The 27,581-nt window shown below is 48.4% G+C and overlaps 1 protein-coding gene across 1 annotated transcript in view; it reads left to right on the plus strand.

The window, feature by feature from the left end:
* The first annotated feature begins 1,257 nt into the window (after nucleotides 1-1,257).
* LOC138501684 (vomeronasal type-2 receptor 26-like) overlaps nucleotides 1,258-27,581 on the plus strand; it is a 146,430-nt gene continuing 120,106 nt past the window's right edge. Inside the window, exons 1-2 of the mRNA XM_069622373.1 lie at nucleotides 1,258-1,467; nucleotides 3,407-3,530. Coding sequence (XP_069478474.1) covers nucleotides 1,258-1,467; nucleotides 3,407-3,530 — 334 coding nt within the window. The remainder of the gene's footprint in view (nucleotides 1,468-3,406; nucleotides 3,531-27,581) is intronic.

Consider the following 27,581-nt stretch of genomic DNA (forward strand, 5'->3'; position numbering starts at 1 on the left):
AGTGAAATATGTTGGGTTTTTGTTTGTATTGTCAGAATAGTGTGAATGAGAGAGAATGAGTCTGATGATTGAATGATTTAAGTGTGTAATTCTTTACATAAAATTGCACAGCACAAGCACGTTTTCAACCATAAACGGGTTCAAAGTTGTGACTGTCTTTGATGTGTTTTTACTGCTTTTTAACTCTAATTATATTAATAAAATATGTGTTTTTTACTGCCATTGTCACTGGTTGCAATTTTAGTATTTGCATATAATTAGTTTAGGATACAGTTAAATATCATTCTTTGACTGACCCATACTTTCTTGAAATTATTTAAACCCATAGGCATTTTTGTTTGGATTATAGGCTAACAACCTTTCGAGGGGCTGCTCTAGGGTTTGATTGCCCTGAAGCCTCCCTTTTTGTTCTGATGCAAAACTTCAAAGGGAGAGCTCTTTGATTAAGATGAAGCAGAATCCGTGCTGCTGCATTTTGTAGTCTCTGCAATCATTGCTGCTGAAATTCAAGGATGGTGAGGTTATGTAGTGCTTGGGAGATAATGATATGCTCAAAAGTGTGGGGAAATGCTAATAAAAGGCAGAGATTTCATTTGGAATTCAGAATTCTGCATGAAGCATAACACCCTGGCACCCATACAACCACTGGGAAGGATTCAGAGCAATTGCCCAGAACTTCCAATCAGATTTTCTGAGGCCAGATTGCTGGAGGAACAGCCACAATCAGAATGTCTATCTTCAAATGCTTCCTTTATAGGTGTGATGATCCTTCAGATAGCGTGACTTCTTCCCAGGAGAGCAACCCTTCCCATGAGGCTAGAGAGGTGACATGCGGAAGGCTCGAATGGGGAGGGGCTACTCTCCTAGGGATAAGGACGCAATTGGTAGGCACAACCCTTGTGAAAGCACAACACATAGGCTGACGATGACACCCAAACCTTATCAACATGAAATCACCTCCGGAACTATGTGTTATTGTGAAATATCAAACTCCTCGGATGGCAAAAGTACTGAGACAAAGAAGCGTTCAGAAACACTACATTTTAGAGGGACAGAAGCTAGAACAGCTGCTGTCAATTGGAAGGATCTTACGCAGGGGCCGTCCCCATGATTTAAACTGAACAGCAAAGATGGACTGTGTTCTTTTCAATCACTGAACTGTCCGGCAGCGGCTTGTGTGGTCTGGCAAGCTGGAAGCTGGGATACCACCATTGGGAGAACCATGCGACCAAGGAGGCCGCATCCAAGCATGTAGAGATGGTGCAAGGCTTTGTGAGAACAGGCTTGTCTTCAAGGATGAGAAAAGGAGTAGCAGGACGCCTGGAAGAGAAGGGCCATGCGAGTCAGTTGGGAATCAGCACAATAAACTTGCAGAGACTGAGAGGTGGTGGCATGACCTGTAGTGGGTGGACCGTGCGGTTTGACAACGTTGCTGAGACTGCCTATTGTAACATACAGCAGAACCATGTAAGTTACAATCAGTAGTGAGCGAGAGACCATGAAGATGGTGTATTCTGTTATGGAGGGACCAAGGGGTCCAACAACTATGCCAAGTTGATCCACAATACCTTGAGGCTGAGAAAGGCAAGACGCAGAGGAGGTCTCGAGAAAGAAGTTGACCTGAGAAGTGTGGACCCACGACCCCTGGTGAAACCGGTGAAGAGTTCCCAGGGAGAAGGTAACGGGAACATGTACAAGTCTCGGAGTGGGCCGGGAAGTTTCAAGAACCTACGTTTTAAAGAAGTAGAGAGAACCGTGAACCATTTTGTAATACAGGACACCAGACCAATTTCCTAAAAGTGTGGTGCTGCAAAGTCAAGGGGGAATTCAAGAAAAGTTTCATCGTCCCATTGGGGGTGGACCAAGAACTGTACAGGCCTTGCTAAGAAAGGTAGAAAACAATTGGGGAACCAGCTAGGAGAAGGGAGAAGGAACTTCATCTCCTTGCCCCATGAGAACTTTGTGTGACTGTTTATGTTTTCTGTTGAATCATGGAACTGCGATGGAACTTTTGTTTTGAAGAACCTGAGAGGAGTTTGGAGACTTTACATCCATGAGATGGGAGACATTCTCCTGGATAATAAACAGAAGTCAAAGTTTATCATATTTTTTTGTAGTGACAGCAATAGAGTAGGAGCATTTGTGACCAGGACAGTACCTTTTGGTTTTGACTCACAAAGACGAGCACCTGAGTTTCTTTGGTTTAGGCAGGGAAATTCCCTTCGAGTTAAGGATAGACTCTTCATTACTTGTTGCCACAAAGGCTGATAAGGAACAGCCAGCAATTTTAAAACTCAACAGTTGTGAAGCAGTTGTGAAGCAGATGTGCACAGCCTGCTGTGACGTTAAATGTGGATTGCCTGTCTTCAGCCTGATTGTACTCTTTGACGCCCAGGTCACAGTTCACCTACAATAGACATAATGAATATATGCAAAGGAACAGAGCCCTGAAGAACACCAGATTAAGAAAACTGAGGTTTAGACTAGTGTTCCTCCAGACAAGAGAGTAGGAATTGGTAACTGATAGTGTCACCGACACGCAATGGTGGGTAGTGTTGACCCTCAACATCACCTCCATTCCCACCACTGAAAAGTGTCCAATATGGAGGAAATTAAAGACTCAGTCCCTCATCGGCGTCCAAATCTGAAAAATTGATTGGATATAATGTATGACTGACACTGTTGTACCACAATGCTTTTCACAGAGTCAGGTTAGAAATAGGGTGGTAATTTACCCACTTCAAAGGGTCTACTTTCGTTTCTTTTCAGAAGTGAGATGACAGTTTTGGTTTTAGGTTCAGTCGACAGTTTTTCAGAATGCAGAAAGCTGTTGAGGCAGTTCAGCAGGTTTGTTCTCTGTATTACAGGAAAAAAGACTGTCACTTGTTTGAAGATTGCAGGAGGGAACGCCATTGGGTAGCTCTGAGAATCTTCTAAATGTGTTTTATCAAAAGGAAATCTGATACACACGTTGATAAACATTAAGGAGTATACTCAACAGTTGTTGGCTGAATAACAATTGGTGAGGTGGCAAAGTGGGCTCATGGTGGGCTTCAAGTGCCATCCCTTTACTTTGCGACCCCAATCACATTCACCTTTACTCATCCTTACCCATCTGGCCCATATTTGCTCACTCTGCTTTCTGGCCCACTTGACTGCACACACCATCGCACATCTCTTTGGTCTGGGTAGAAATAAATTGTAGGACTAGTTCACTTTATTTATTTTTACTGTACTAATGAGTGGTTGACAAAATCCTTTGGACTTCTGTACAAATTGGCAATGAATGCTAGAATAGTGATTAAACAATGCTCAAATAACTACAGTAGCTGTAACCCAGTGAATCAAGGGTGACCTGAAGTAATGAAATGGCAGATATTAACTCCACTCAATGTTCTGTCCTCAGGCACCGCATTCAGTGTGCAGTGAAAGCTGTGCTGCTGGTCAGAGAATGCTGATCCGGGAGGGTGAGCCCCCCTGCTGTTACAACTGTGTGCTGTGCCCAGAAGGCGAAGTATCTAACCATACCGGTGAGTTGCTGCAATACTTACATTACTACATTTCACAGCTCTCGTTTGTATATTTAGTTACTTTCCAGGCGCACCAGCACTGGCGCACCAAGAATAAACCAGTCTTCGCCGGCTACTTAAGCTGATGATAAGAACTCCCTCCCAGTTAGCCTTATTTCTTGCGAACTGTATCTTTATTGCTGTAATTGGTTAGGCATTGAGTATTGCTTGAGTCTCCTACTAATAGTTATGCTTTGCACTAGATTGTTTCACTTGAATTTGTGCACATTATATCAGTAATTTAAACATTGGTATTGTGTCAGCTAGAAACTGAAAACCAACAGCTAAAGCCACAATTCGAGCCATTTAAAAGGCTGAATGTTAAAGGAGCATTTCGAGCTTTGAAAAGACAAAGTTAAAAGCTGTATTTTTTTTCACCTAGATTCAACATTTGTACAGGTGCTTCTGCCCTTGGGGAAAAGGGCAAACATTGCACTGAATAAATTACAACTTTATTGCATTTCACCAACGGACTAAAACTACTGTCCCCATATGGCAGTATTATGCCTCAAGGGGGAAAAACTACATTTTCACAGCTGCCCCTTGTATACTTAGTTACTTTCCTGATGCACCAGGACAAAGCCGGTCTTTGACGGTCCGAGCTGGGTCGCAATGTTGCAACCCAGTTCCTCGCTATCCTCCAATTGTACACCCACACAGGTAAGAGTCTTTAAACAGGGCGGTATACTAATTCCTGCGGCACATCTACCATATCTGCTGACAATGGGTTTTCCTAATGATCTTACCTTAGCCCTGGCTGCCCAGAAGGTTAGGCATCTTAGGATAATTACTCACCTTCTACATAACAAATATGACACACTGCCTGGAACATTACCATAGTCCTCTGCCCTCTACGACTAGTCCCATGAATAAACCTCCTAGTCTAGTGAGTGAGGCCCCTGTTTCTGAATCAAAAACGAGTCTAGATACAAGTTGACACATGCCTACTCACCAGTTTCTTTAGATCTCACAAGGCTTTCGGATGACACCAGTATGGTGACTACATCTCCTCTCAAAACCACAGGGGTCCCTCCCAGCACACTCAGCCTGGCCACTCTTGTGGAGCCCACCTGTGCCTCAATTGGGAATATTGCTCTAACACTCCCTTGCCCGGTTGGTCCTACCTCGACCTGTTTAGGCTCAACCCACAAAGCACCCCTTACTCCTAATTGTTCTCCTTTGTTACCTGACACCTCCTTGAAGGTCACACACCCCCTCTTAATGAAACCTCTAAAATGTGCTCTACTGAAAACCCTGTCCTTAAACAAACATGCCATGGCCATTCACGATTATATCCTTGACTCAGACATCTTTTGCCTTACTGAGACGTGGATAACTGAGTCAAGTGGCCCGATGATCTCTATTTCTGTCCCAGATGGATATTTTATCACCTGTAAAAACCACCCACATGGCCAAGGGGTGGGGTTGGGGATATCGCCAAAAAACATCTAAAATTCTTCAAGTCTTCCAGCGACTGCGAGAATTGCTAAATCTTACTCCTTAAGACAAACCCTACACCACAGAGTTGTGTCAATCTGATTGTTGTTTATAGGCCTCCTGTCGATATGTCGGATTTTAACGGGGAATTGCTACATCTGCTGAGAGGGCTAAACAGCACTAACTGCTCTATTCTTCTTGTCAGCGACTTCAACCGCTGGCTACATAATAACTAGGACAAAGAAGCTGATGCTCTAGCAGCTGGTCTGAATAACCTTGATTACTTTGTTGCCAATAATGACCCGATGACAATAAAAGACAATATGCTTGACTGGGTAGTGACTAGAAATCTTTTAGTCAAGATAACTAGAACATCTCCCTGTATCAGGTCAGACCATCACACAATTGACTTTCTCATTCAGTTTCCGGGTCTCCAGTCGAAAGTCAAGAATCCATCTAAAGAGATCTCTAGTCGCAACTACAGTAAAATACATGCTCTTGATCTTCAGGAATGTCTGGACAATGTTATGGTCTCTTCACAGAACTCTGACTCCCCTGAAGTTCTTGCTAACGTATTTAATTCCACCCTTAGCTGCTTGATAAACAGACTCGCACCTATAAGGACAAAAATCGTCAGGGCCAACGTGAGCCACCATAAATGGTTTTCAACAGACATTAACCTACTGAAAAAAAAAAGAAAATGAAAGCCAAGTCTATATGGCTCAGGCAATAATCTGAAATAAACAAGAACAAATGGAAAGACTTAGAGAAAATCTATAAATCCTCACTTTTTCATGCAAAAAAACACTTCTTCAATCGGCAGAGCCACAAAGCCAAATACAACCCAAAAAAATCTTTTTTAAATTCTTAAGTCCCTGTAAAAGCCCGAAGCATTACTTACAGATCCAATTATGCCTCCATTGCTCGTCCCACCATCCTCTTGCATTTGGACTATTGCAATGTACTGCTACTAGACACAAGCAAGAAAAACACAGCCAAACTACACATTTCCCAGAATAGCACTGTTCGAATTGTTAAAGGCAAATCCAGGTGAGATCATATCTCTAGCAGTCGGAAGTCTCTCTGTTGTCAAATCAGCAGTCCTTTCCACAGATGTCTCTAAGGACATGCCCCTGTATATTTAAAGAACTTGGTGACCCCTTACTTTCCAGCAAGAGCTGTTTGCTCCTCCAACCAGGCACTGGTGACTCAACCCAAATGTGTAAATGGTTTAGGGGAGGCTTTCCCAGTAACTTCAGCCCGAATCCTCTGCCTTTGCCTGTAAGACATGAAGCCAACCTGGTTAACTTTCGTTGACAACTGAAAACCCCCTCAATGTATTTTCCCTCTTGTACCAGTCCTGTCTTTTTGTTCATCGTATTGTGTAAGTGTTCTCCTGCCCTGCGCCCTGATGCCTACAGGCTTTCGGTGCATTACAAATAAATAAATAAATAAAAATGACCAGACACTAGAATTCTTGCTGCATGTGTTGTCTCATAGCGAAGGCTAGTAGGTCAACAAAATATGACTATCCTCATATAATATGGCCACAATATCGCTGCAAGTGCTGGACTCATCTAAAGCGAACATAATTAAGATTTTCCTCGATGTCCAAAAGCTGTGTCCCCAAAATCATATGACCTGTGTTGGACTACTACTGGACCTACTACTGGACCTTCTCAGAGTCAGATGTTGACTTCATGTTCAGAGTGTTGGCAATTATTTCAGCACTGAGAAATTTCCGGGCGGGCGACTGACTGCACACCTAAACTATCCCGCACACCCAACAAAACTCTAATGCATACTACACACAAATCACACGCACATCTGAATGCAGACACTATTAACTCCAACTCTTAATGCAAACACTGCTCTGCTAACTCCCATTAACCCCACCTTTTTACTTGAAGACTCGAAGAACCAAGATAACATATACTGTGCAACAAACAGTAGCATGCCATTATTAATGTACTTACCACAACATTCAGAATGTAGTTTTGCTTCACACAGGAAAAGGATACAGCAGTCAGCACTCTCATACTGTCACATCCTACATGGCACTGTGAATTCTCTGCCAACAGATTCCTATAAGGAGTGTGAACAGAGAATGGCATATTCATATCCCAAAAAGGCAACATGCCAGGTGGATAAAACATCAGGGATGCACACAACAGACTGGTTTAGGGGGAGCCAGCTTGCAGCACTGGCATCAAATCAACTGTGTATGGTAAACGCACTCAGACAATGAGGAACTGGTTTGACAAAGACAAACAGTGCATTAAAAAAGTCCACTAGTCAACAATGGGCTGGAATGGAGAAATATGTTCAGTGTGCAAGATAGAGCAACTCAGTAGTATAAGATAATACCTTTCATCACCATATGAATCTGACAGGTGGCCACGCCACCTCAACTCAGAAGTGCCATCTTATCGGAAGTCCCACCCTGGATGTGATGATATGGTGGTCACCTGGAAGATCCTCCCTGCCGGAAGTCCAGCCCTACTGGAATTCTCGCCCTGGATGTGACATCTTGGGGGTTACCCGGAAGCCCCACCCTACCGGAGGTTCTGTCCCAGATGTGACGTCATGGGGGTTGCCCAGAAGTCCCGCCCTACCAGAGGTTCTATCCTGGATTTGATGTCATGGTGCTTCACACGGAAGTTGCACCTCACCCAGAGGTTCTATCACGGATGTGACATCATGGGGGTTCCCCGGAAGTCCCTCCCTACTGGAAGTACCACCCCAGATGTGACATCATGGGGGTTGCCTGGAAGTCCCACCCTACCGGAGGTTCTATCCCGATGTGATGTCGTGGGGGGTCACCGGGAAGTTCCACCCTATCTGAAATCTTATCCCGGATGTGATATTATGGGTGTAAGCCAGAAGTCCCAACCTCTAGGTTGAAGTGCCATCACCATTTCGAACTGATAGTAATCTGTGTGAAGCCCTGTTTGTGCACCCCTTGCACCGGTTTATGGGGTGACAATATAATGCACAAATGATGTAGATATTGTGTTTTACTCCCTCAGGTATGCCCCAAAGAACCTGGAAATGGGTCACAGTGTTTACAGGGCGCCAGGGCGCTGGGAGATGTTGCAGGCATTACACTATGACCTTTGGGAGGAGGTGTGAAGTAGGTAGTGCACTTTGGACCCTGAAATGTGTCATGGTGTGACAGGGCCCTGTGCCGTCCCTAGGGGTGGAGTAAAGGGTATATATACAGAAGGATCTCTGGAGAGAGGTAAACATCGCTCTTGAAGACTTAGGGTATCTACACCTCCGCACAATCTTCCTTGTAAAGGTTGACTGGCCGATTCATGGAATTAATGTGCGCTGAAATTTTCAGCGCAAGCGTGCAAAAGCGTGCGAAAGCATGCGAATTGCAGTGCCAGTGTGAAAATCGCAGCGAAACCCGTGCACAGCGATTCACGGAAGTCAGTGCGCGTGTAAATCCCAGGATGTGCGCCAAAATTCTGCGTGGCGCACGCTGGCGCACACGTCTCCAAACAGCGTGTGCTACGCGCACAGAGAAATTGCACATAGCGCGGCGCACACAACAAAAGTAGGAGGAACAGAGGGCGTGACACGCGGAATGGGGAGCAACGCGGGAAGTACAGGAGGCAAATGCGCGGAACACCCACATGCACGTTCAAAACACGTATTCATGGATTCGAATGGGGCTAACGTGTGCGCCAAAAAAGATGCACTAATCCTGAAACACATACGCCAGCAGGAAGCAGGCGTAGGTGGACCCGCGCAGCATAAAAGTGCACGCAAACAACAAACAAGCTCAGACGCCAGGATGAATATACCGTTCCTAGCAGCAGTGGTCGTGGGATACTGCAGGAGGAGGAGGAGGATAGTCAGGCCCAGAATTTTCACACCCAGACCAGCCTTTTTGGGATGCCTGATGACCAGGTGTATGGGAGGTACAGGTTTCCACCTCACATAATACTCGACCTGGTGAGTGAGTGGGAGGATGACCTCACATCACCCACCCTGTGCTCCCAGGCACTCAGCCCCCTGGAGAAGGTCCTCAATGTACTGCACTTCTTGGCCACTGGATCATTTCAGCGGACAAGTGCTATAGTCGGGGGGGGTGTTACAGGCCACGCAGTCACGCTGCCTACACCAGGTCTTGGCCATCATGACTGCATGCCCATCAGTCCGCAGGCACATATACCTGCCCAGAACACCTGCAGAAAGGCAGCCTGCCGTCCAGGATTTCTACGGGGTGGCACAATTCCCCAAAGTCCTAGGTGCCATTGATTGCACCCATGTGGCTCTACGTCCCCCCAGGGCATCAGAGCACATCTATAGAAACCGCAAGAACTGGCATTCCATCAAAGTGCAGGTAGTATGTGATGCCAAGGGAATCATCACCTCAGTATATGCAAACTATCCAGGGTCCACCCACGACAGTTTCATTTACAGAATGTCAACCCTAAACCGGGACCTAGAAGCTGGGCGGCATGGCGATACATGGCTGCTCGGTGAGTATAAATGCCACAGCACATGCATGCATGTCGGATACTGAGTAATGTCACAACCCCACTAATGATACCCATCACCACCTCCCCAGGGGACAGTGCCTACCCTCTGAGCACCCACTTGATGACGCCAATTCGGAATCCCACCACGCCACCCGAGCTAAGATACAACACAGCCCACATTGCAAAACGGGGCATAGTGGAGCGCACATTCGGAGTGCTCAAGTCATGCTTTAGCTCCCTTGACCGTTCTGGCGGGAAGCTGTTATACGCTCCCCCAGTAGTGTGCAGATCATAGTGGCAGCATCATGTGTCCTGCACAACATTGCAACATGCCGGGGCCTGCCCGTGGACATGGTAGTGCCCCCAAATCCTCAACCACATGCACACCCACTGCGCATGGGAGGGGAAAGGGCACGGGGTGAGGCAGCCCGTACGCAGCTGGTGGCTAATTAATTCACCTAAAATCACACCCCTGTGGCGTGCACACACCCCTGGCACATACCATCTGACAATCAATGATGATGACATAAGGGACACTCAACTGTCACAACCATACCAGCCTGAGATTGGTCACCTGGAAGAGTTACATTGTGTTCATCCCTACCTACACAAACACCACCAATGCTGTGTCATCAAAAGACACACTTCCATGCTGCTAAATTCATTACCCTCTTGCAAAATAGAACATGACAACAGTGCCATGTCACCCAACCCCTCCCCAGCACCGCCACCCAACACACCATGGCATGTCATGCTATGTGAGAGCAAACAAAGCAATCCCCAAAACATGACACAAGTGTCACAAAGTACAGTGTCCCTAATGGAAACTGGCCACACACAATATGCTCCCAGTAATGTAGAACTAACAACACACATGACCAAATACTTACCAACAATACAATGCAGCTACACAACCTCAAACATAGCACAAACATGACAGTACTAAGTTAAAGTAGTGGTAGTCTTACAACCTGATTATGCCAGCACATCGACCACTTCCAACTGTACAGTGTTGCTACCACACAAATGTGTAAGTGCACTGCTTACAACATGAACTCCATCTCCAAAGTAGACGGCCTTGTGAAGACATGAGGAATGAGCCTGCAAATTAGGAGGAAGACATGGATGCACAAGCACATATCAATACACCATGCAGTGTACAATACAACAACAATATCCACTAGGAATGTATACACAGTATTGACTACAGACTGCCCACACAGCTCATGGGAGTCCAACGTCACTGTGTAAGTCACTGTCACTTAGGCACACCCTTTGCAAGCCAATGGAAACGGGAAGCAGGAGGGGTGTGTGTCTCACGAACCCAAGCATCTAACCCAAACTCAGGAGAAGCCTGCATGTGCCCAGCCAGAATACAGTGGATGCCCACGGGAGCCACACAAGGCAACACACTGTAATAAAAAAATCAAAAATCAAAAATCAAAATTGACCATGTGGGGGCCGGGGGAGGGAGGAAGCCACCCAGGAGGTCTGAGGACAGGGTGCACACCAACAGCCAGCTGTGTGGATGTTGGGAAAACAAAACACCTCCATGGGCTCATGGCCTGCACGGCTATGCCAATGTGGGAGAACTGCTGCTGTCGCTCTCATCACCCTCTGCTGCTGCCACAGGAGGTGGAGGTGCTATGGGAGGCAGCCCACGCAAAGCCCTGGTATGGTCCTCCATGGCAGCAAGCATGCGGGTGTGGAAGGTCTCGTTCTGGAGGATTATAGTGCCGAGATCCCCATGCACCACCTGACGTGATGCCCCGATCTCCTCCCGAGTTGCCTGCCTCTCAGCTGAGAGCGAACGTGTGAGCCGCTCCAGATGCTGTTCTGTCCTCAAGTTAGTGGAAGCCTCAAGGTCAACAAGAGTCTCCCTGAGGTGATGGAGTTCTACCCTCAAGGCTTCCCTGTGGCCCTGGGACTCTATTAATATCGATTGGCGTAGAGTTTCCAGTACAGCCCGTCTGTCCCTGTTGGACGCCAACATGTCCTCCCTGTGTGATTGGCAAATGGAGTCTGTTGCCTGCTGTAGTTGCTCCATCTGCCTTTCAGGGGGACAATGGAAGTGGCCACCCTCTCCATTGCTTGAGCCATCATCTCAACTGATGCTGCCTGTTAGGTTGCCATACCGTACATGGATTGTTCCCATGCGGTATTGCCTGGTGGCGTATGCCACCGTTTCGGCAGGCACCACACCTGTTTGGGGCAAGGCGATCTGCGCCTTGCTGTGCCAGCACTGCCTGAGGCTGCAGGACTGCATTCCCCCTCTGATCTGCTGGCCCAGGGACAGGATCAGATGTTGTGGAGTGTGACCCTGCATCCGTGACCGCCAAAGGCGGACTTAACAACACTGACATCCCCATAGGGGGTTCTACCCCTGGTGCAGGTGGGTTGGACAGAACAGAATCCCTGCCAGAAACACTTACCTGCGATGCCACATAGGTCTCATCATCCGAATCAGCACCTGAATAGAGGTCTGTGGAGGTGCACCCAGAGACACCCCTGGACAGAATGGTCTGCAGCAAGATTGGGTTCTCACCCACCACCACACCACGTCCCCCACTGGTGCCCGGTCGTGCCTGAGATCCCTCCTGGGTCTGCACCATCTCCTCAACCTCAACAGCATCAAGTGCGTCATCCCCTGCAAAAACATGAAAGACAACAAATGGAAACAGGCGTTAGCACCATAGCACACAAATAGGCCTGACAACCTACAGAACCAGTACATGATTTACACATGTCCCACATCACTATAACCCTCCCATGCATGCACTGTCACTGAGTTGGAAGGGGAGGCAAAAGGCAGACACTGATGACACCAAGATGGAAGAGCAACACATTTGCTGCATGCTGGGTAGCAATGCCATCACACATTGGCCTGTGAGTGGCATGTCCAATACACATACATGACACATGCCATCACACAGATGGCATGTACCATAGCCATGGTACATTCCACAAGTACATCCATATGTCAGTGAATGAATATTGTCAGCCATCCATTTGAGATGGATATGATGAGATGAAAAATGCTACATAGTGTGACAAAATAGGCATATGCCACACACTGCAACACATCCAGTGTACAAAAATACAGTGATTGCAGGCCGATGTACACATCAATGGTTGTGCATTTCAACATGACAGGAAACAACTATCATGTTCCACATTCAAACAGGCCCCAGAAATGTATGTGATCAGGCCAATACTCAATCAGCCTGAATGGTCAAATCATTCACCTAACAAGGTAACACATGTGGGCCAATGTGGGGTTCATCAATGACAGAAGCATGTCACAAATGTGACAATAGGGCTGGGGACTACGTAGCAAAAGTGGGAGAATTGAAACAATCAGCCTGAACGAACTCTGAAAAATACAAACAATGTTGTTGCAAGATGCCACTTCAAGGGCAACTGCCGTAATGTTGCGCTAAATTACTACTGTGGGCAGAAGGGATACTGTCACACCCAAATCCAAGGCCGCTGAATGTTTTGGATGAAGCACATGGGTGACCCATACCACCCAGGCACACACACCCTCACCTGGCACTCAATCAGAACCCGTCACCCAAACAACATACACATGCATTACACACACATGCATGGGCACTCACCGGACAATGCATCATAATCAGGTAGTTCTCCTACACCTTGGATCTGTTCCTCTGTGATGAAGGCCCCAGCAACAGACTCATGTTCAGTGAGTTTGTTGTCCTCTTGTGGAGACCCACCGCCAGTCACCAGAGTAGCGGCATGATTTGAGGCCAGCTTGTTCTTTGCTCTGCGTTTCAGGTCATTCCACCGCTTGTAGCAATCATCAGCTGTGCGCCTCACAAATCCAAGGGCACTTATGCGGTCCGCGATGGTCTGCCAGTGTGCCCTACGTTGACCAAGTGTGGTCTTGCACCCTACAGTCACCACCATTTCGCAGCTATGTGCTGACACATAGGCCACAAGTGCATCACGTTCCGGATCATTAAAGCAAGGCTTCCTTGAGGTCCCGGAGTGTGTAGCCGTGTCTGGGGTCTCAGCCTGTCGTGCCAGAGCACCCTTCTTCCTCTTCTTTAAAGGTGGAGCAGAACAAGAGTGGCTTACGCCGCTCTGGTCAGTAGGGGCAGAATCACCGGTGGACTGGGTAGTAGGAGTGTGGGAATGCACAATGACCATAGGTCTTGATGAAGGCATTGGTTGCAGGGTAATGTTGGCAGGGGGAACGTCAGTTTGATGGACCTGGACTGACACTGTCCTGGCTGGGAGAGTCAGAGCTGGGGCGGATGGAGCTGCAGCTGCCCCTGCAGCCTCCCCACCATGCATACTTGGGGCAGCAGATGACATAGCTGCCCCAGATCCACGTGGCTTGGTGACAACAACTTGCACCGCCACACGTGGCCTAGACTTGCTGACCTGGAAGTCAGCCAGGGAGTCATCCTGTGCCAGGTCAGGTGCCACAATGGGCTGGTCCAACAGGGGCTGAGCTGGGATGGTGTCAGCCACGTTTCCCTCAACCATGGGGGGGGCATGGGTGTCCCTGATTGTTCCTCCACACATGGGGGTGTAGGGGCACCCTGCAAATCCCGGCCACGTCCCCTACTGCGCCCACCACGCCCACCTTTTTAAGGTCGGCCACCTTTGCCTCCCTTACCGCTTGGTCGCCTCCGAACCATGGCACTGATGTTGTTGTGCGTATGGGAGTTGCAATAAACTATTGTACTGGGCAATTGGGGGCCAAAGGGGTAGGATACCAGATGGAATTTGTACCCTAGTGCTCTAACAAGGCTGTCTGTGCCCCCTGGGGGAAGATGACGGGTCATGCAACGCACAGGCAGCCCAAAATCAAAAATTAACGTTCACGCAACCTCTCGTAGACCACGTGCGTGAAAAAATTAACCCGCACTACGCTGTGGCACCCAGAAACAAAAAACTAAGCGTACGCGTAATACACGCAGCCTACAATGACCTCTGAAGGGGAACGCGACACCCGGGGCAAGCACAGTTGCTAAGTACGTGCAGAACTCACCATCTGCCTGGAAAAAGAACGTGAAAAATACAAGTGTGTGAGCATTGGCAACACCCCCGCCAAAAGAAGAATTGTACGCTATCTGAGGAGACAGGACAAAAGGAAAAGTGAACTCTGTTTGAGGAAACAGGCCCAACAAAAATACAGAAAAGAGCTGTCAGAGGTAACAGGGAGTACGAACTAGAAACGCTGTGAAGTAATCGCGTGTGAACCGACAAGAAGTACAGATTTCACCCACTCGCTCTCCACGAAAAGCACGTACAAGGAAATGGCATCCTACATGTAGCTTTTAAACCAGCCCACATGTACACGTCGGATACGCGTGTACGCGGGCGCTTTCCTCCAATTACACGCGATGACACTCGGACGTGCAGTTTTTCCACGTGTGCTCTGTCATCACGTGCTATGAGGGAAATGCCCGCGCGCGTAATGTAACTTACGTGCTTATGCGCTAAGGGCCTTTGGTCCAATGAAATCGCGTGCGTGTGCTGACGCGCTTACGCGCTAAGGCCCTTTCCTCGAAATACACGCTGACGTGCAATTTTTTCACGTGCCAAATCACTCCGTATCAAGCTGCCCACGCGAAAACACACGGAAGACCATGTTCCTACCCAGAAGGCCGAATTACTGCCCCCCACAGCCCTGAGCACGCTCCCACCTGCCATCTGCTGCTGCCTGACTGCCTGCTGCCCACGTGCCCTGCCATTTGCTGCCTACACGTCAGCCAGGGGTGTAGTTGCTGTGACCACCCCTGCTGGAACCAAAGACTCCCGAATGGGATTCCATCGCTCCACAGCCCAGCCCCAGGACCCAGTTGCTCACCCACTCCTGCCTCTGGGGTTGCCATGTCCAGCACAACACCATCTGGCAGCACTGGGAACCCCCAGCCAGAGAGGCAGAGGGCCACCAGCTTCACTGCCACCGAAGTTGGTGTCCTGGTGGAGCAAGTCCTGGGGCAGTATGATGCCCTCTTTGGAAGTTTGCGCACCGACAATGAAGGACGGACCAGGATCTGGATGAACATTGTGACTGCCATCAACGCGGAGGGGGTGGCAGTCCGCGACTTACATCATGTCAAGAAGCGCTGGGAGGACTTCAGGTCCAGGACCCTCAACAAGGTCCGGCACCTCGCTAAGGCAGCGCATGCCAAGGGGCGCCGGGGCCAGCTGTCAAACCATCAAATGAGGGTCCTGGAATGCATATGCCCAGCGCTCTACGTCCAGATCCTTGAGAGGCAGACCCGTCTGGAGTCGAGCGGTAAGTGTACATGCATGTTGATAGTACGCTGTGCATAAACTTTTGTTTGCCAGTAGTTTGCCAGTAGTGTGCAGGTTGCACATGTGTTTACGTAGGACCATGTAGGGATGTGTATGAACATGGGCGTGAGGCTGCCACATGTGAGTTCTCTCAGTTGTGAAATACATTGATGGTGTATTTGTTGGTAAGCATGCTGGGCAAATGCAGATGTGGGAGCACACATGTTTGAATTTCTGTGTATGTACATTGGCATGGTTGTGGCATGGATGGTGGTTCATAATGCATGTATCTGCGCTGTGTACATGTGCATGTATCTGTATCTGACAAGTGTGCAACTGTGGTGCAACATGGATGCACGTGGCACTGATATGTAGAAGGATGAATGGCAGATGTGACATGTATGGCGATCTCATCACTGCAACAGTTGGAGGAGATGTAGACATGCATGTAAGTGTGGTGGTGTGTGAGCATGTCTAGTGCACTCCTTGTGTTTCATGTGATGTCAGGCTCACCTTTGGCTGTTCATGCTGTTGTATGTGTATGGATGGTGCTGCCTGGTGCAATATTGCTGTTGAAATGTTCATGTGTGTGAGTTAAAATGACATGTGTGTCGTGGAGTGTGATGCTGTGTCTGTAGTTAATCAATGCCACTCATGTGCAACTGTCATGTGTGTATCAGTCCATTGTACAGTGCCCTGATGCCTGTGTTTTATCTCTCCCTGTCTGCAGCGTCAACTGAAGAAGAGGGCGGAGAGGGTGCTGTGGAGCACAGCGGCAGGGATCATCCCGCCAGCCGGAGACGTAAGGCCCGGCTCCCCTCCCAGGTTGTCATCTTGTCGGGTAGTGAGGAGTCCGGTGCCACGTCCCAGGCCGCAGCTGGCGAGGGAAGGTCCAAGAGGCAGAGGTCGGAGTTGGACTCCTCAGCAGCAGAAGGGGCAGCTGAGACCCCACAGGGTGCGATGGAGGAAGATGGCACGGAGTCATCCAGGTTGGTGGAGGAGGAGGCTGTGCAAGGGACAGACACAGGGTCTGGAGGTGGGGATTCCACTGGTGCTAGTGGTGCAGTGCAGGGGCAGGGACAGGAGGCAGCACAGGCCATCGCGGAGGTGCCTGTGTGTAATCCTGTCCCCGATCCTGTGACTGCATCATCCCGCACCAGCAGGGATGCTTACGTCCAGACCCGTTTTCAGGGAGGGGATCCGCTTACAACAACTGGCCTTCCTCTCCCTGCGGACGTGGCTATCCAGGACCGGGTTGAGCCTGTCCTGGGTGGGGTGGCGTTGCGTCAATGGGCCATGCGAGGTAACCTGCAGTCTTTTCATGAGGAGACTGCATGTCTTCTCGAATGGCTAGTTGACCGTGTTGACCTACTGGGACAGCTCACCAGGGCCGTATTCCTCCGTTTTCTGGACCTTGTTCTGACCCCCTCCTCAACTGAACCCCCTATGCCCCAGTCGTCCTCCATGCCATCTTCCCACCCATGTATCACCTGGGTACCCTGTGGAGCTGCCTCTGACCCTGCGGCCAGGCTGGTGGAGAACACATCCCTGCCACAGTCGGGAGTCGGACGTCCACCAGGGGTGGCCACCTCAACAACTTCACCCCAGCCGGAGGAGGATGTGCAGGCAGCAAGAGCCAGGGCACAGGCGGAGGCACAGCAGCAGCAGCAACAAGGTGGGAGCCATCATGGCTCGGGGCCTTTGACATCAGAGGGGCAGGCATCGGCCAGAGGGCGCAGGAGGACCCAGGATTGGAAGTGTCTTCTTAGTGGCAGCGGTTAGGCCATGCTATAGATGTGGAGCGGCAGCGGGCAGAAGAGGCACGGCTCACGATGGTCAGGGCAGAGAACTCCATGCGGAGGGCCCTGAGGGGGGACGAGTGCCTCGAGGCAATTCGCAGGAAGTTGGAGGAGTACATGTCGTCGTCCCTGCAAACCCTCGGGGCCATGGAAGAGGACCGCCTCCAGGACATTGAGCAGATGTTCGATGATGCCCTGGCCCGGGACATCCAAAAGTGAGCCGTCGGACTAGCCTGCTGCCCTTGTAAATAGTTTTTAGAGTTAGGTTTCCTTTTCGTTTTCCTTTTATTTGTGGTCAATGGACAATGCCACACAAATTTGTATATAGTTATATTTTTAGGTTGTTTGTTAGGTAGGTTTCATTTGTTTGGTTGGGATCATGGACCCTTTGCATCCTTGGACAATGGATTGTATATAGTTTCATCATGTATTCAATTGTTTTTTTTTTTGCATTATGGACATGGAGCAATGGATTTATGTTTTCCGGACAATGGATTGTAAATAGTTGGACTATGGGTTGATTTCTCTTTTTTTTTATTATGAACATGAAGCAATGGAGATTTTTTTTTACATTTCCTTTGGATTTGCGTTGTTGGAGGATGACTTTGGACTGTTTTTCTTTCAATTTTTTTTGGCTTGGTTATCATTTTCATTCAATCATCTTTTTCACATGCTTTTCATTTCATGTTTCATATTTTGGTATGCTTTCATTTCATTTTGGATTTCATGTACATAATACATTTTCATGTTTTAGTTCCATGTGTGGGATTCGCTCATTGGGTTGATGCATGTGAAAATGTGGGTTTACACAAGCAATGCCAACCAGTGTATGTGTGTGACGGACATGTGTTGATGTACATAGTTGACTTTTGGTTTGTGTCATGAGATCGGCATTTCACTGCTGGGGGGTGGGGGTGCAGGGGGACATGAGTGGGGGCTTGCTGGCAGGTGCCCCACAGTGCTGGGGGGTGGGGGTGCAGGGGGACATGAGTGGGGGCCTGCTGGCAGGTGCCCCTCAGTGCTGGGGGTGGGGGTACAGGGGGACATGAGTGGGACATGAGTGGGACACCCCCACCCCCAGCAGTGCAGGGCACCTGCCAGCAGGCCCCCACTCATGTCCCCCTGCACCCCCACCCCCCCCCAGCACTGTGGGGCACCTGCCAGCAGGCCCCCACTCATGTCCCACTCATGTCCCCCTGCACCCCCACCCCCCAGCACTGAAGGGCACCTGCCAGCAGGTCCCCACTCATGTCCCACTCATGTCCCCCTGCACCCTCACCCCCCAGCACTGAGGGGCTCCTGCCAGCAGGCCCCCACTCATGTCCCCCTGCACCCCCACCCCCCAGCACTGAGGGGCACCTGCCAGCAGGCCCCACTCATGTCCCCCTGTACCCCCACCCCCCAGGACTAAGGGGCACCTGCCAGCAGGCCCCCACTCATGTCCCCCTGCACCCCCACCCCCCAGCACTGAGGGGCACCTGCCAGCAGGCACCCACTCATGTCCCACTCATGTCCCCCTGCACCCGCACCCCCCAGCACTGAGGCGCACCTGCCAGCAGGCCCCCACTCATGTCCCCCTGCCCCCAGGTCATGACGATCCTCAATCATGGCCCTTATGGCCAGCCTCCCCAGCCCAAAGACCCAACCAAGTATTGCATCCACCCACATAGAAAAGCCAATTACATGATACAACCCCAATGGCAAGTATGTAAATGAACACATGTCCGTCACACACACACAATGGGTGCAAGTGAATTTGAAAATCGATATCATGACATGCATGAAACCAATGAGATAATACCACACATCGAAGTATGAAGAAAAAAATGTATTAAACACAACATGAATGTAATCTAAATTCAACACACAACAATTGGAATAATAAAAGAAAAGCTGCATGTCTGTAAAAGAATAAAAAACAAGAAATCATAATCCAAAGAAATCCAAAAGAAATGGGGTCCAAAGGCACAGTCCAACAAAGCAATTCCAAGGGAAAAAAGAAAGTGAAAACCATTGCTCCATGGTGAAAATAAAAAAAACAGAACAATCCAATGGTGAACTATGTGCAGATGAACAATCCAGGGTCCATGAGCCCAACTGATGAAATGAAACCTATCAAACATACTACCTAATAAAAAATTATATACAAAAACGTGGTGCATTGTCCAAGCGCAACCAAAATAAAGAAAAAACTAAAGGAAACCTAACACTATCTAACTATATACAATGGCGGTGGGCAAGTCCAGCGGCTCACTCTGTGGTGTCCCGGGCCAGGGCATCATCGAACTCCATGTCTATTTGCCGGAGGTCTCGCAGGGAGGCACTCATGGCCTGTTCCAACTCCCTGCGAGTTGCCTCGAGGCACTCTGCCCGCCTGAAAGCCCGATGCATGGAGAACTCCGCCCTGATCATGGTGAGCCGCGCCTCTTCCGCCCGCCGCCGCTCCACACCGGTGCCACACGGAAGACACTCCCATTCCTGGGTCCTCCTGCCCTATGGCCGATGCCTGCCCCTCCGATGTTGATGGCCCCGAGCCATCATTGCTCCCACCTAGAGCCTGCTCCTGCTGCTGCTGTCCATGTGCTGTGTCTGATGGTGCCTGCACATCCTCCATCAGCTGGTCTCCAGTTGTGGTGTCCACCCCTGCCGGGCCGCCGACTCTCGACTGTGGCAGGGATGTGAGCTCCACCAAGCTGGCTGTGTTGGTCGGGCCAGGTCCACAGGGGACCCTGGTGGAATCTGGGCCGGAAGAGGGTGTGGAGAACGACTGGCACATAGTATCCACAGAGGAGGAGAGGTCCGCCAGAGTGCGAAACACATGTAGGAACCCACCAACCGGGCCCCTCCCAGCAGTGCCACGTCACGACGCTGCTCTCCATGATGGCGTGTGTTCTCCGCCCAGAAAGGACGCACGTCATCACGAATGACACGCGTGTGCAACGCGACACCAACCAGGACGGAGCCCATAAGTTTGTGGGACCCCTCGTCTGCAGGTAGTGGAGAGGCAGATGACATGGCACTCTCCCTTACCTGCGGACGGGCCTGGGACGGGGCCTCCCTGCTGGTGTATGGTGGTGCAGTTAGAGGGTCAGGGACAGCGACATGCACAGGCCCCTCCGCGGTGACCTGTGCTGCCTCCTGACCCTGGCCCTAGACTGCACCACTTGCACCAGTGGTACTACCCCCACCAGGCCCCATGTGTGGCTCAGTAGCAGGCTCCTCCTCCTCTGTGGAGACCACCAACCTGGATGTCTCCACACCGTCTTCCGCCATTGGAAGCCCCTGTGGGGGCTCACCCGGCCCTCCCGCCACAGCCATTGTGGCAGACGCAGCACCAGCCCCCTCGCTCCCGGATGATGGTAATTCCAGGGAGGGTGGCTGGGCCTTGCGTCGCCGCCCAGTGGTGGCATCCCCGCCGCTTGGCTCCACAGTGCCGTCTCCGCCCTCTTCTTCACTTGACGCTGCATAGAGGAGACAGAACACAAGCATCAGGGTACAGTACAAAATACCCTAGACAGGAAGCAATAACACATGAGTGGCACTGTCAAATGGCACTTCCGTCCTGTCATTCCACAACACATGGGTGAATGCACACAACACACATGCAGAAACAGTCCTGGCGCCTGCAATCAAGATCAACATCCATTTAGAAGGGCCCCTGTAAACCAAGATGTTGCCTTCAAAGTCACATGCATCCATGGCGTTTCAAAGTCATACACACATTTCTCAGGCACACGCACACACATGTGCACCATACATGTACATGACATCAGCACCCATTCCTCACACCCCCTGTCCAGGAACAGAGACAGCCATGCTTTCATGTGTTCATTCCGCATAGAGCTCCCCGTGTTGCATTAAAACACATGCACCAACCATGTGGTTCACACATAACTGGTCTCACAATCATGACCATGATGTCCCTGCACAGACACATCCATAGGTGGCCTATGTCACACATACAGGCAAGCATCAGACTACCAGCACACTGCAACATGCCCTGTCTCACACAGCAATGCTTGGCCACTTACCGCTCAACTCCAGACGGGTCTGCCTCCGAAGGATCTGGGCATGGAGCGCTGGGCCTACGCGTTCCAGAACCCTCATCTGGATGTTACTCATGCGTGCCCGGCCCCCCTCCTCGAGGTGCCGGGCCTTGTGAAGGGTCCTAGACCTGAAGTCCTCCCAGCGCTTCTTGACGTGCTTGATGTTGCGGGTTGCCACCCCCTCCATGTTGATGGCAACCACTACGTCGTCCCAGATCCTCTCCCGTCCTTCCTTGTTGGCGCGTGATGTTCCGAAGAGGGCATCATAATGCCCCAGGACATGCTCCGCCAGGACACCAACTTCGGTGGCAGTGAAGCTGGTGGCCCTCTGCCTCTCTGGCTGGGGGTTGACAGTGGTGCCAGATGGAGATGTGCCCGACATGGCAACCCCAGAGGCAGGAGTGGGTGGGCATCTGGGTCCTGGGGCTGGGCTGTGGAGCATTGGTATCCCAGTCGGGAGTCTTCTGTTCCAGCAGGGGTGGACACAGCAACTGGACCCCTGCAGATGGCTGATGTGCAGGCACCAAATAGCAGGGCACGTGGGCAGCAGACAGTCAGGCGGCAGCATATGGCAGGTGGGAGCGTGCTCAGGGCTCTGGGGGGCAGGAAAATGGCCTTCAGGGCAGGAGCGTGGTCTTCCATGTGTGTATGCGTGACCAGCTTGATACGGAGTGATTTGGCACGTGAAAAAATTGCACGTCAGCGTGAAATTCGAGGAAAGGCCCTTAGCGCGTAAGCGGGTCAGCACACGTACGCGATTTAATTGGACCAAAGGCCCTTAGCGCGTAAGCGCGTCTGTGACGTATCGTGCGCGGGCGTTGCCCTTTCACGTGTAAAACTTCATGCGAACCCCAGGAATACAGTACCCCACTCGCACAGGGCCTATCGCGTGTGAAACTTCCCGCGAACCCCAGTTATACACATGCCCCACTCGCACAGGCCCTTTCGCGTGTGAAACTTCCCGCGAACCCCCGTAATACACGTACCCTGCTCCAATCACGTGTGAGACTTCCCGCGAACCCCCGTAATACACGTACCCTGCTCCAATCGCATGTGAAACTTCCAGCGAACCCCAGTTATACATGTACCCCACTCGCACAGGCCCTTTCACATGTGAAACTTCCCGCGAACCCCTTAATACACGTACCCTGCTCCAATCGCGTGTGAAACTTCACGCGAATCCCAGTTATACACGTACCCCACTCGCACATGCCCTTTCGCGTGTGAAACTTCATGCGAACCCCAGTAATACACGTTCCCCGCTTGGCGTTTGCTGTTTGGCAGCCCTGTAAACTGGTCCAGGGTTAGCGCAGCCCTTTGCGCTGGATTGGGGATTTTTATGGCTTTTCCTTGCGCGAGGGCGTTCTTGGGGGCGTAACCCGCGCTGCTGCCGGGTCGCTGCGCCACTCTGCGCCACGGCTGGTTTTGGAGGCTTAAATCCATGAATACGCTGTGCGTGGAAATCGATTTTAGCGCACGCGGCTGGTGCAGACATTCGCACGTGCACCCTGTGCGCCAGCCGCGTGCGCCACTTGTGCGCGAAATTCTATGAATTACCCAGTATATGTTCATAGGTAACATATGTACCAACACCGGGCTGCCTATATTGGATGAATACTGGCATTTGTATAGATACGATGTGTGCTCTCTATACCTACACCCTAACGTGGTATTGGAGCAGATCCTGTATCATTTGTATGAACACTCCTTTAGCCTTAAACAATGCATTTTAGAGGACTGTGAGTTGTATGAATGTTTAAATGCTTTGAGTCTTGTATGCATGCAGAATTATATGCAGGGGGAATGGGTGGGTCTGTATAACACCATTTAAAATGCTGCAGAAAAAATATCACAATTGGTAACGCTGTGTCAGACCCTACATGTATAATATCTGTAATAAAAATAAAATAAAATTGTCTTTCACCAGCCATGCCTCTGTTTATTTTTTTGAGTGCTTCAAAGGATAACAACTCTCCTTTAAGAATGCATAAATGCAATTATCATAAAATTGGAATTGGTAGTTATGGTGGTGTTGATGCTCTTTATATAAAATGACAACATGACAAACAGCCCATCACACGTGGAGCTGTTAAGGAATGGCTATCTTGCCAAGAGGCATATACCCTTCTTAAAAATGCTAGAAAACTTTTTAAAAGAAGAATGACCGTGATATCTGACCGTGACAGACAATGGCAGGCGGATTTAGTGGATATGGGTCTTTTGAAAAGCAGAACAATGGTGCTTGTTACATCCTGACAGTGATCGATATTTTATCAAAATACGCTTTTGCTGAGGTCTTGATCGGAGGGTGCCTTCAAAATTACAAACTGATGCTGGCAAGAAGTTTTTATATAGCCCCTCCAAAATCTTCTAAATCAACACGCTGTGCATCATTTTATAACACACAATGAGGTTAAGGTGGATATTGTTGAGCGCTTTAATAGAACCTTAAAATCTAAACGCTGAATATTTTTCACAGCAAACAATACACATCGTTATGTGGACATATAACAGCCTTTTATAAATGTGTATAACAACATCTACCACTGGTCTATTAAAATGACTCAAAATCCTGAAATGCCAAAAAATTCAGTTTGGAGAAACCTGTATGCTCAAAGGTTATCGGAGAAGGTAATGTAAACACCCTTTCGAGTAGGGGACCATGTCAGAGTCTCCAGGTTATAGTGGCACAAGTGTTTGTGAAAGAGGGGATATACATCTACCAACTGGTTGATTATGATAGGGAAGTTGTAAGTGGTAATTTGTATACTGAGGAGTTACAGAAGCTAGATGCTATCAACAAGGCTTTTGCAAACATTCAGTGCTATTTGGATATAAAGCTGTTTCTGGATAATGCTCAGAGGAAAGTATTTCTAAAACGACTGATCTTACCTCATATGTACAGGGAAAATCATTAGGGTGTTGGGAACCGTTCAACATGTAAAAAGTAATAAAGATTTGGACAGAACACATGCTGATATTGATGGGGAATTTTATAGCCTCATGATCTACAGTGATATAGTAGAACAGCATAGGTGAAAGGGGAAAATAACAGTATTGTTAATATACAATGCACTAAACCTGATTATATCCCGGTTTCTAAGAGTCATTTTGACACCATCAATATACAGATAAGAGATGATCAGGGGGAACTGGTCTCATTTAAATATGTGAGGGTTGCTGCACTATCTCCGCTAGCGCCCATTGAGTTTTACATATTGGGCTCAAAGGAAATGTACCTGAATCTGAATGACACTCTACTTTACCTGACCTGTAAAATAAGGAGCTGCTGGATAGCTATTACAGCTGCTGCTAAGGTAGCCACAATGGCCCATCCCATGGCCACCCTTTTTAATCAGGTTGGCATCACACCGACTGATTATGCAGAGTGACAACATGTACGCCTATAGATCGTATATAGAAAGCATCCTGAACTACAGGAATGAAGCTTTGGACACTCAGCTGACAGTGGGGCTTTTTTTATAAAGACTCAGCAAGGCATTTGGAGGATTATGCTCTAGATGGGTCTAACACAGGGTTTATAAAGAGAGCAAGACATGCGAGAGGTTGGAGAAATTATTATTCACTAGGGTGTCTGCACTCCAATCTATTTTTCCAGGAGAAAGGCATGGTGAACCGCATTGATCTGAAAATTAAACTCTCTGAAAATAAAGATGCCTTTTGTCTTAACAGCGATGATGCAGAAGCCGATAAACTGGTAATGGTATCAGCAAGTTTATTTATTAAAAGTGTCAAAGTGTCCCCTACAGTCATATTAACTCACGCTGATGCTCTACAAGTATCTAACCTAAAGTACCCCGTGGAGAGGACATCCTTAAAAATCTTCAGCGTACCAGTGGGTAGCCATGTCGCCAGTCAAGATAATGTATTCTTGGCGTAGCTACCTAAAATAATTATCATTGGTTTTGTGGGGATTATACCCCCAAACCCTTTTAATTTTAAACATTACTACATCAAATACGCAGCTCTTTTTAGGGATGCGGTTGGAGTCTTTATACCTGCCAAAGCCTACAGCCCCAGTTTTTAACACAAAAATACGATTAGGGAGTATTTAGACCTAGTCTCCATTGGTGGTAAACACCTACGTGACAAAGGCTTTGTGTTACCACATGACGACTATGATGAGGGTCACACGCTGTTGGCTTTTGATTTGAGACCTGATAATGCATCATCCGGCTATTATAACCTCATTAGGAATGGTAACCTACACATCGAGGTACGTTTAGCTGCAAATTTACCAAACATAGATAATCTTATCATTATTGCTCTATTTGACTCTTTCATGGAACTCAAAAATCAATGGCAGGTGCTTTATTACATGTAATAGATACCTACCAGATCAAACAATCCCTGAGTAAAGATAAACATGCTAAGAAAACAATCTGGGGGGTGTATTCATGTGATAACCTTCCAGGAGGTATACCTAGTGAGCGACCCATCAACAGTGTTGTGAACACTCTGCCCTACGATCAGGAAGGCACCCACTGTATAGTGGTTTTACATACAATGGTACAATAACAGTCTTTGATAGCCTGGGGTACTTCCCAAGCCACCCAATATACAGAGGCACAATATTGGACTACGTTAAACATATAACACATTATAAAAGAACACAGGTGCAATATTCTGAAACCGAGATGTGTGGGTAGCACTGCTGCTACTTTGAATCTAAAATGTAGGAGCAACATTCTCTGTTGGGGGTTATGCAGACCTATTCACTTGATCTGAGGCAAAATGATCTGATGGTAGCTGCTTTAATGAACAAGAACATATATCACAGACCACCTGTAAATGCCTTTGATTCTTGTCAGAAATGCACCCTTGTTATTAAACCCTAGTTCTGTGTACTTATCAAAATAAAAAAAGTTGATGATTTTAAACAAAGAGCCTTCTCTTCTTTCTTTTTCTTTCTTTGTTTCTTTGTTTCTTTCTTTGTTTCTTTGTTTCTTTGTTTCTTTCTTTCTTTCTTCCTTTCTTTCTTTCTTTCTTTCTTTCTTTCAAAACATGCATAGATAGACATGTTTGAAAACATTAGACGTAAAACGTTTGGTTGGTATAAATAATCAATGTATTTATTGCAATCACAACCCTTTCTTTTACAGAATAGAAAGCTATCCTTATAAAAAAAACATATACAGATATATATATACATATAATACAGCTTTTAAAGATGACCTTAAACTAAAAAAACATACTTACACACTAAACCACACTGATCATTTGCTGGTTGTCTTTTTTTTTTTATTTTCTTAAATGCATTGTCTAGAGAATCCACATCATCTGTCAGGGGTCTAACCTCAGAGTCTTTAAGGTTTCGAGCAGCTAACAATTCCCCATGTCTCCTACTTGTCAGGCTGGTCAGTAATATCCTCTTCTTCCACTGAGGACTCCGTCTCTCCCACCTCCCCTTCCTCCTCACCTTTACTCTTCCACCTGAGTGCCGGATTCTTTTTTCCTTTCGGTCCGGGTCTCTCCTTTTTTTTATGTAGATAGGGGCGGCTGTGGAAGGACGCCATAGTCTCACCTTATAGTTAAACTGTGACAATCCTCCATGGTAGCCAAATGCCGGGGAAAAAGCCAGAGGCACAAAAAAACTCCACTAAAATACTTGGTGTGGCAAGGATCAATAGGACATTTCTTCTGGATTTTATGGCTCGAATGCCTCAACTTAGGATGTTGACAATGGAGGACTTTGCCGATATTTCCTTAGATAGGGGGAATAACTATAGAATGATTTGTGAGGTATCCTCAGCCACTGTGCTGAAATGTATTTAGTCATTTATATCTGAATTGCTTGAACTAGGATTCCGGATCCATACATTTAACGAAAAAATAGCAGCACAGAAATTCTTAGGTTTCGTGCTCCCTAGGAATAAGGAGATAATGGAGTCCACCAACCAAAGAGATGGCGATAAGACCAATGAAAACTTATATATC

Source organism: Ambystoma mexicanum, chromosome 1p (genome assembly GCF_040938575.1).
Source record: "Ambystoma mexicanum isolate Mex_15411 chromosome 1p, UKY_AmexF1_1, whole genome shotgun sequence".
In the NCBI taxonomy this organism is placed as follows: Eukaryota; Metazoa; Chordata; class Amphibia; order Caudata; family Ambystomatidae; genus Ambystoma; species Ambystoma mexicanum.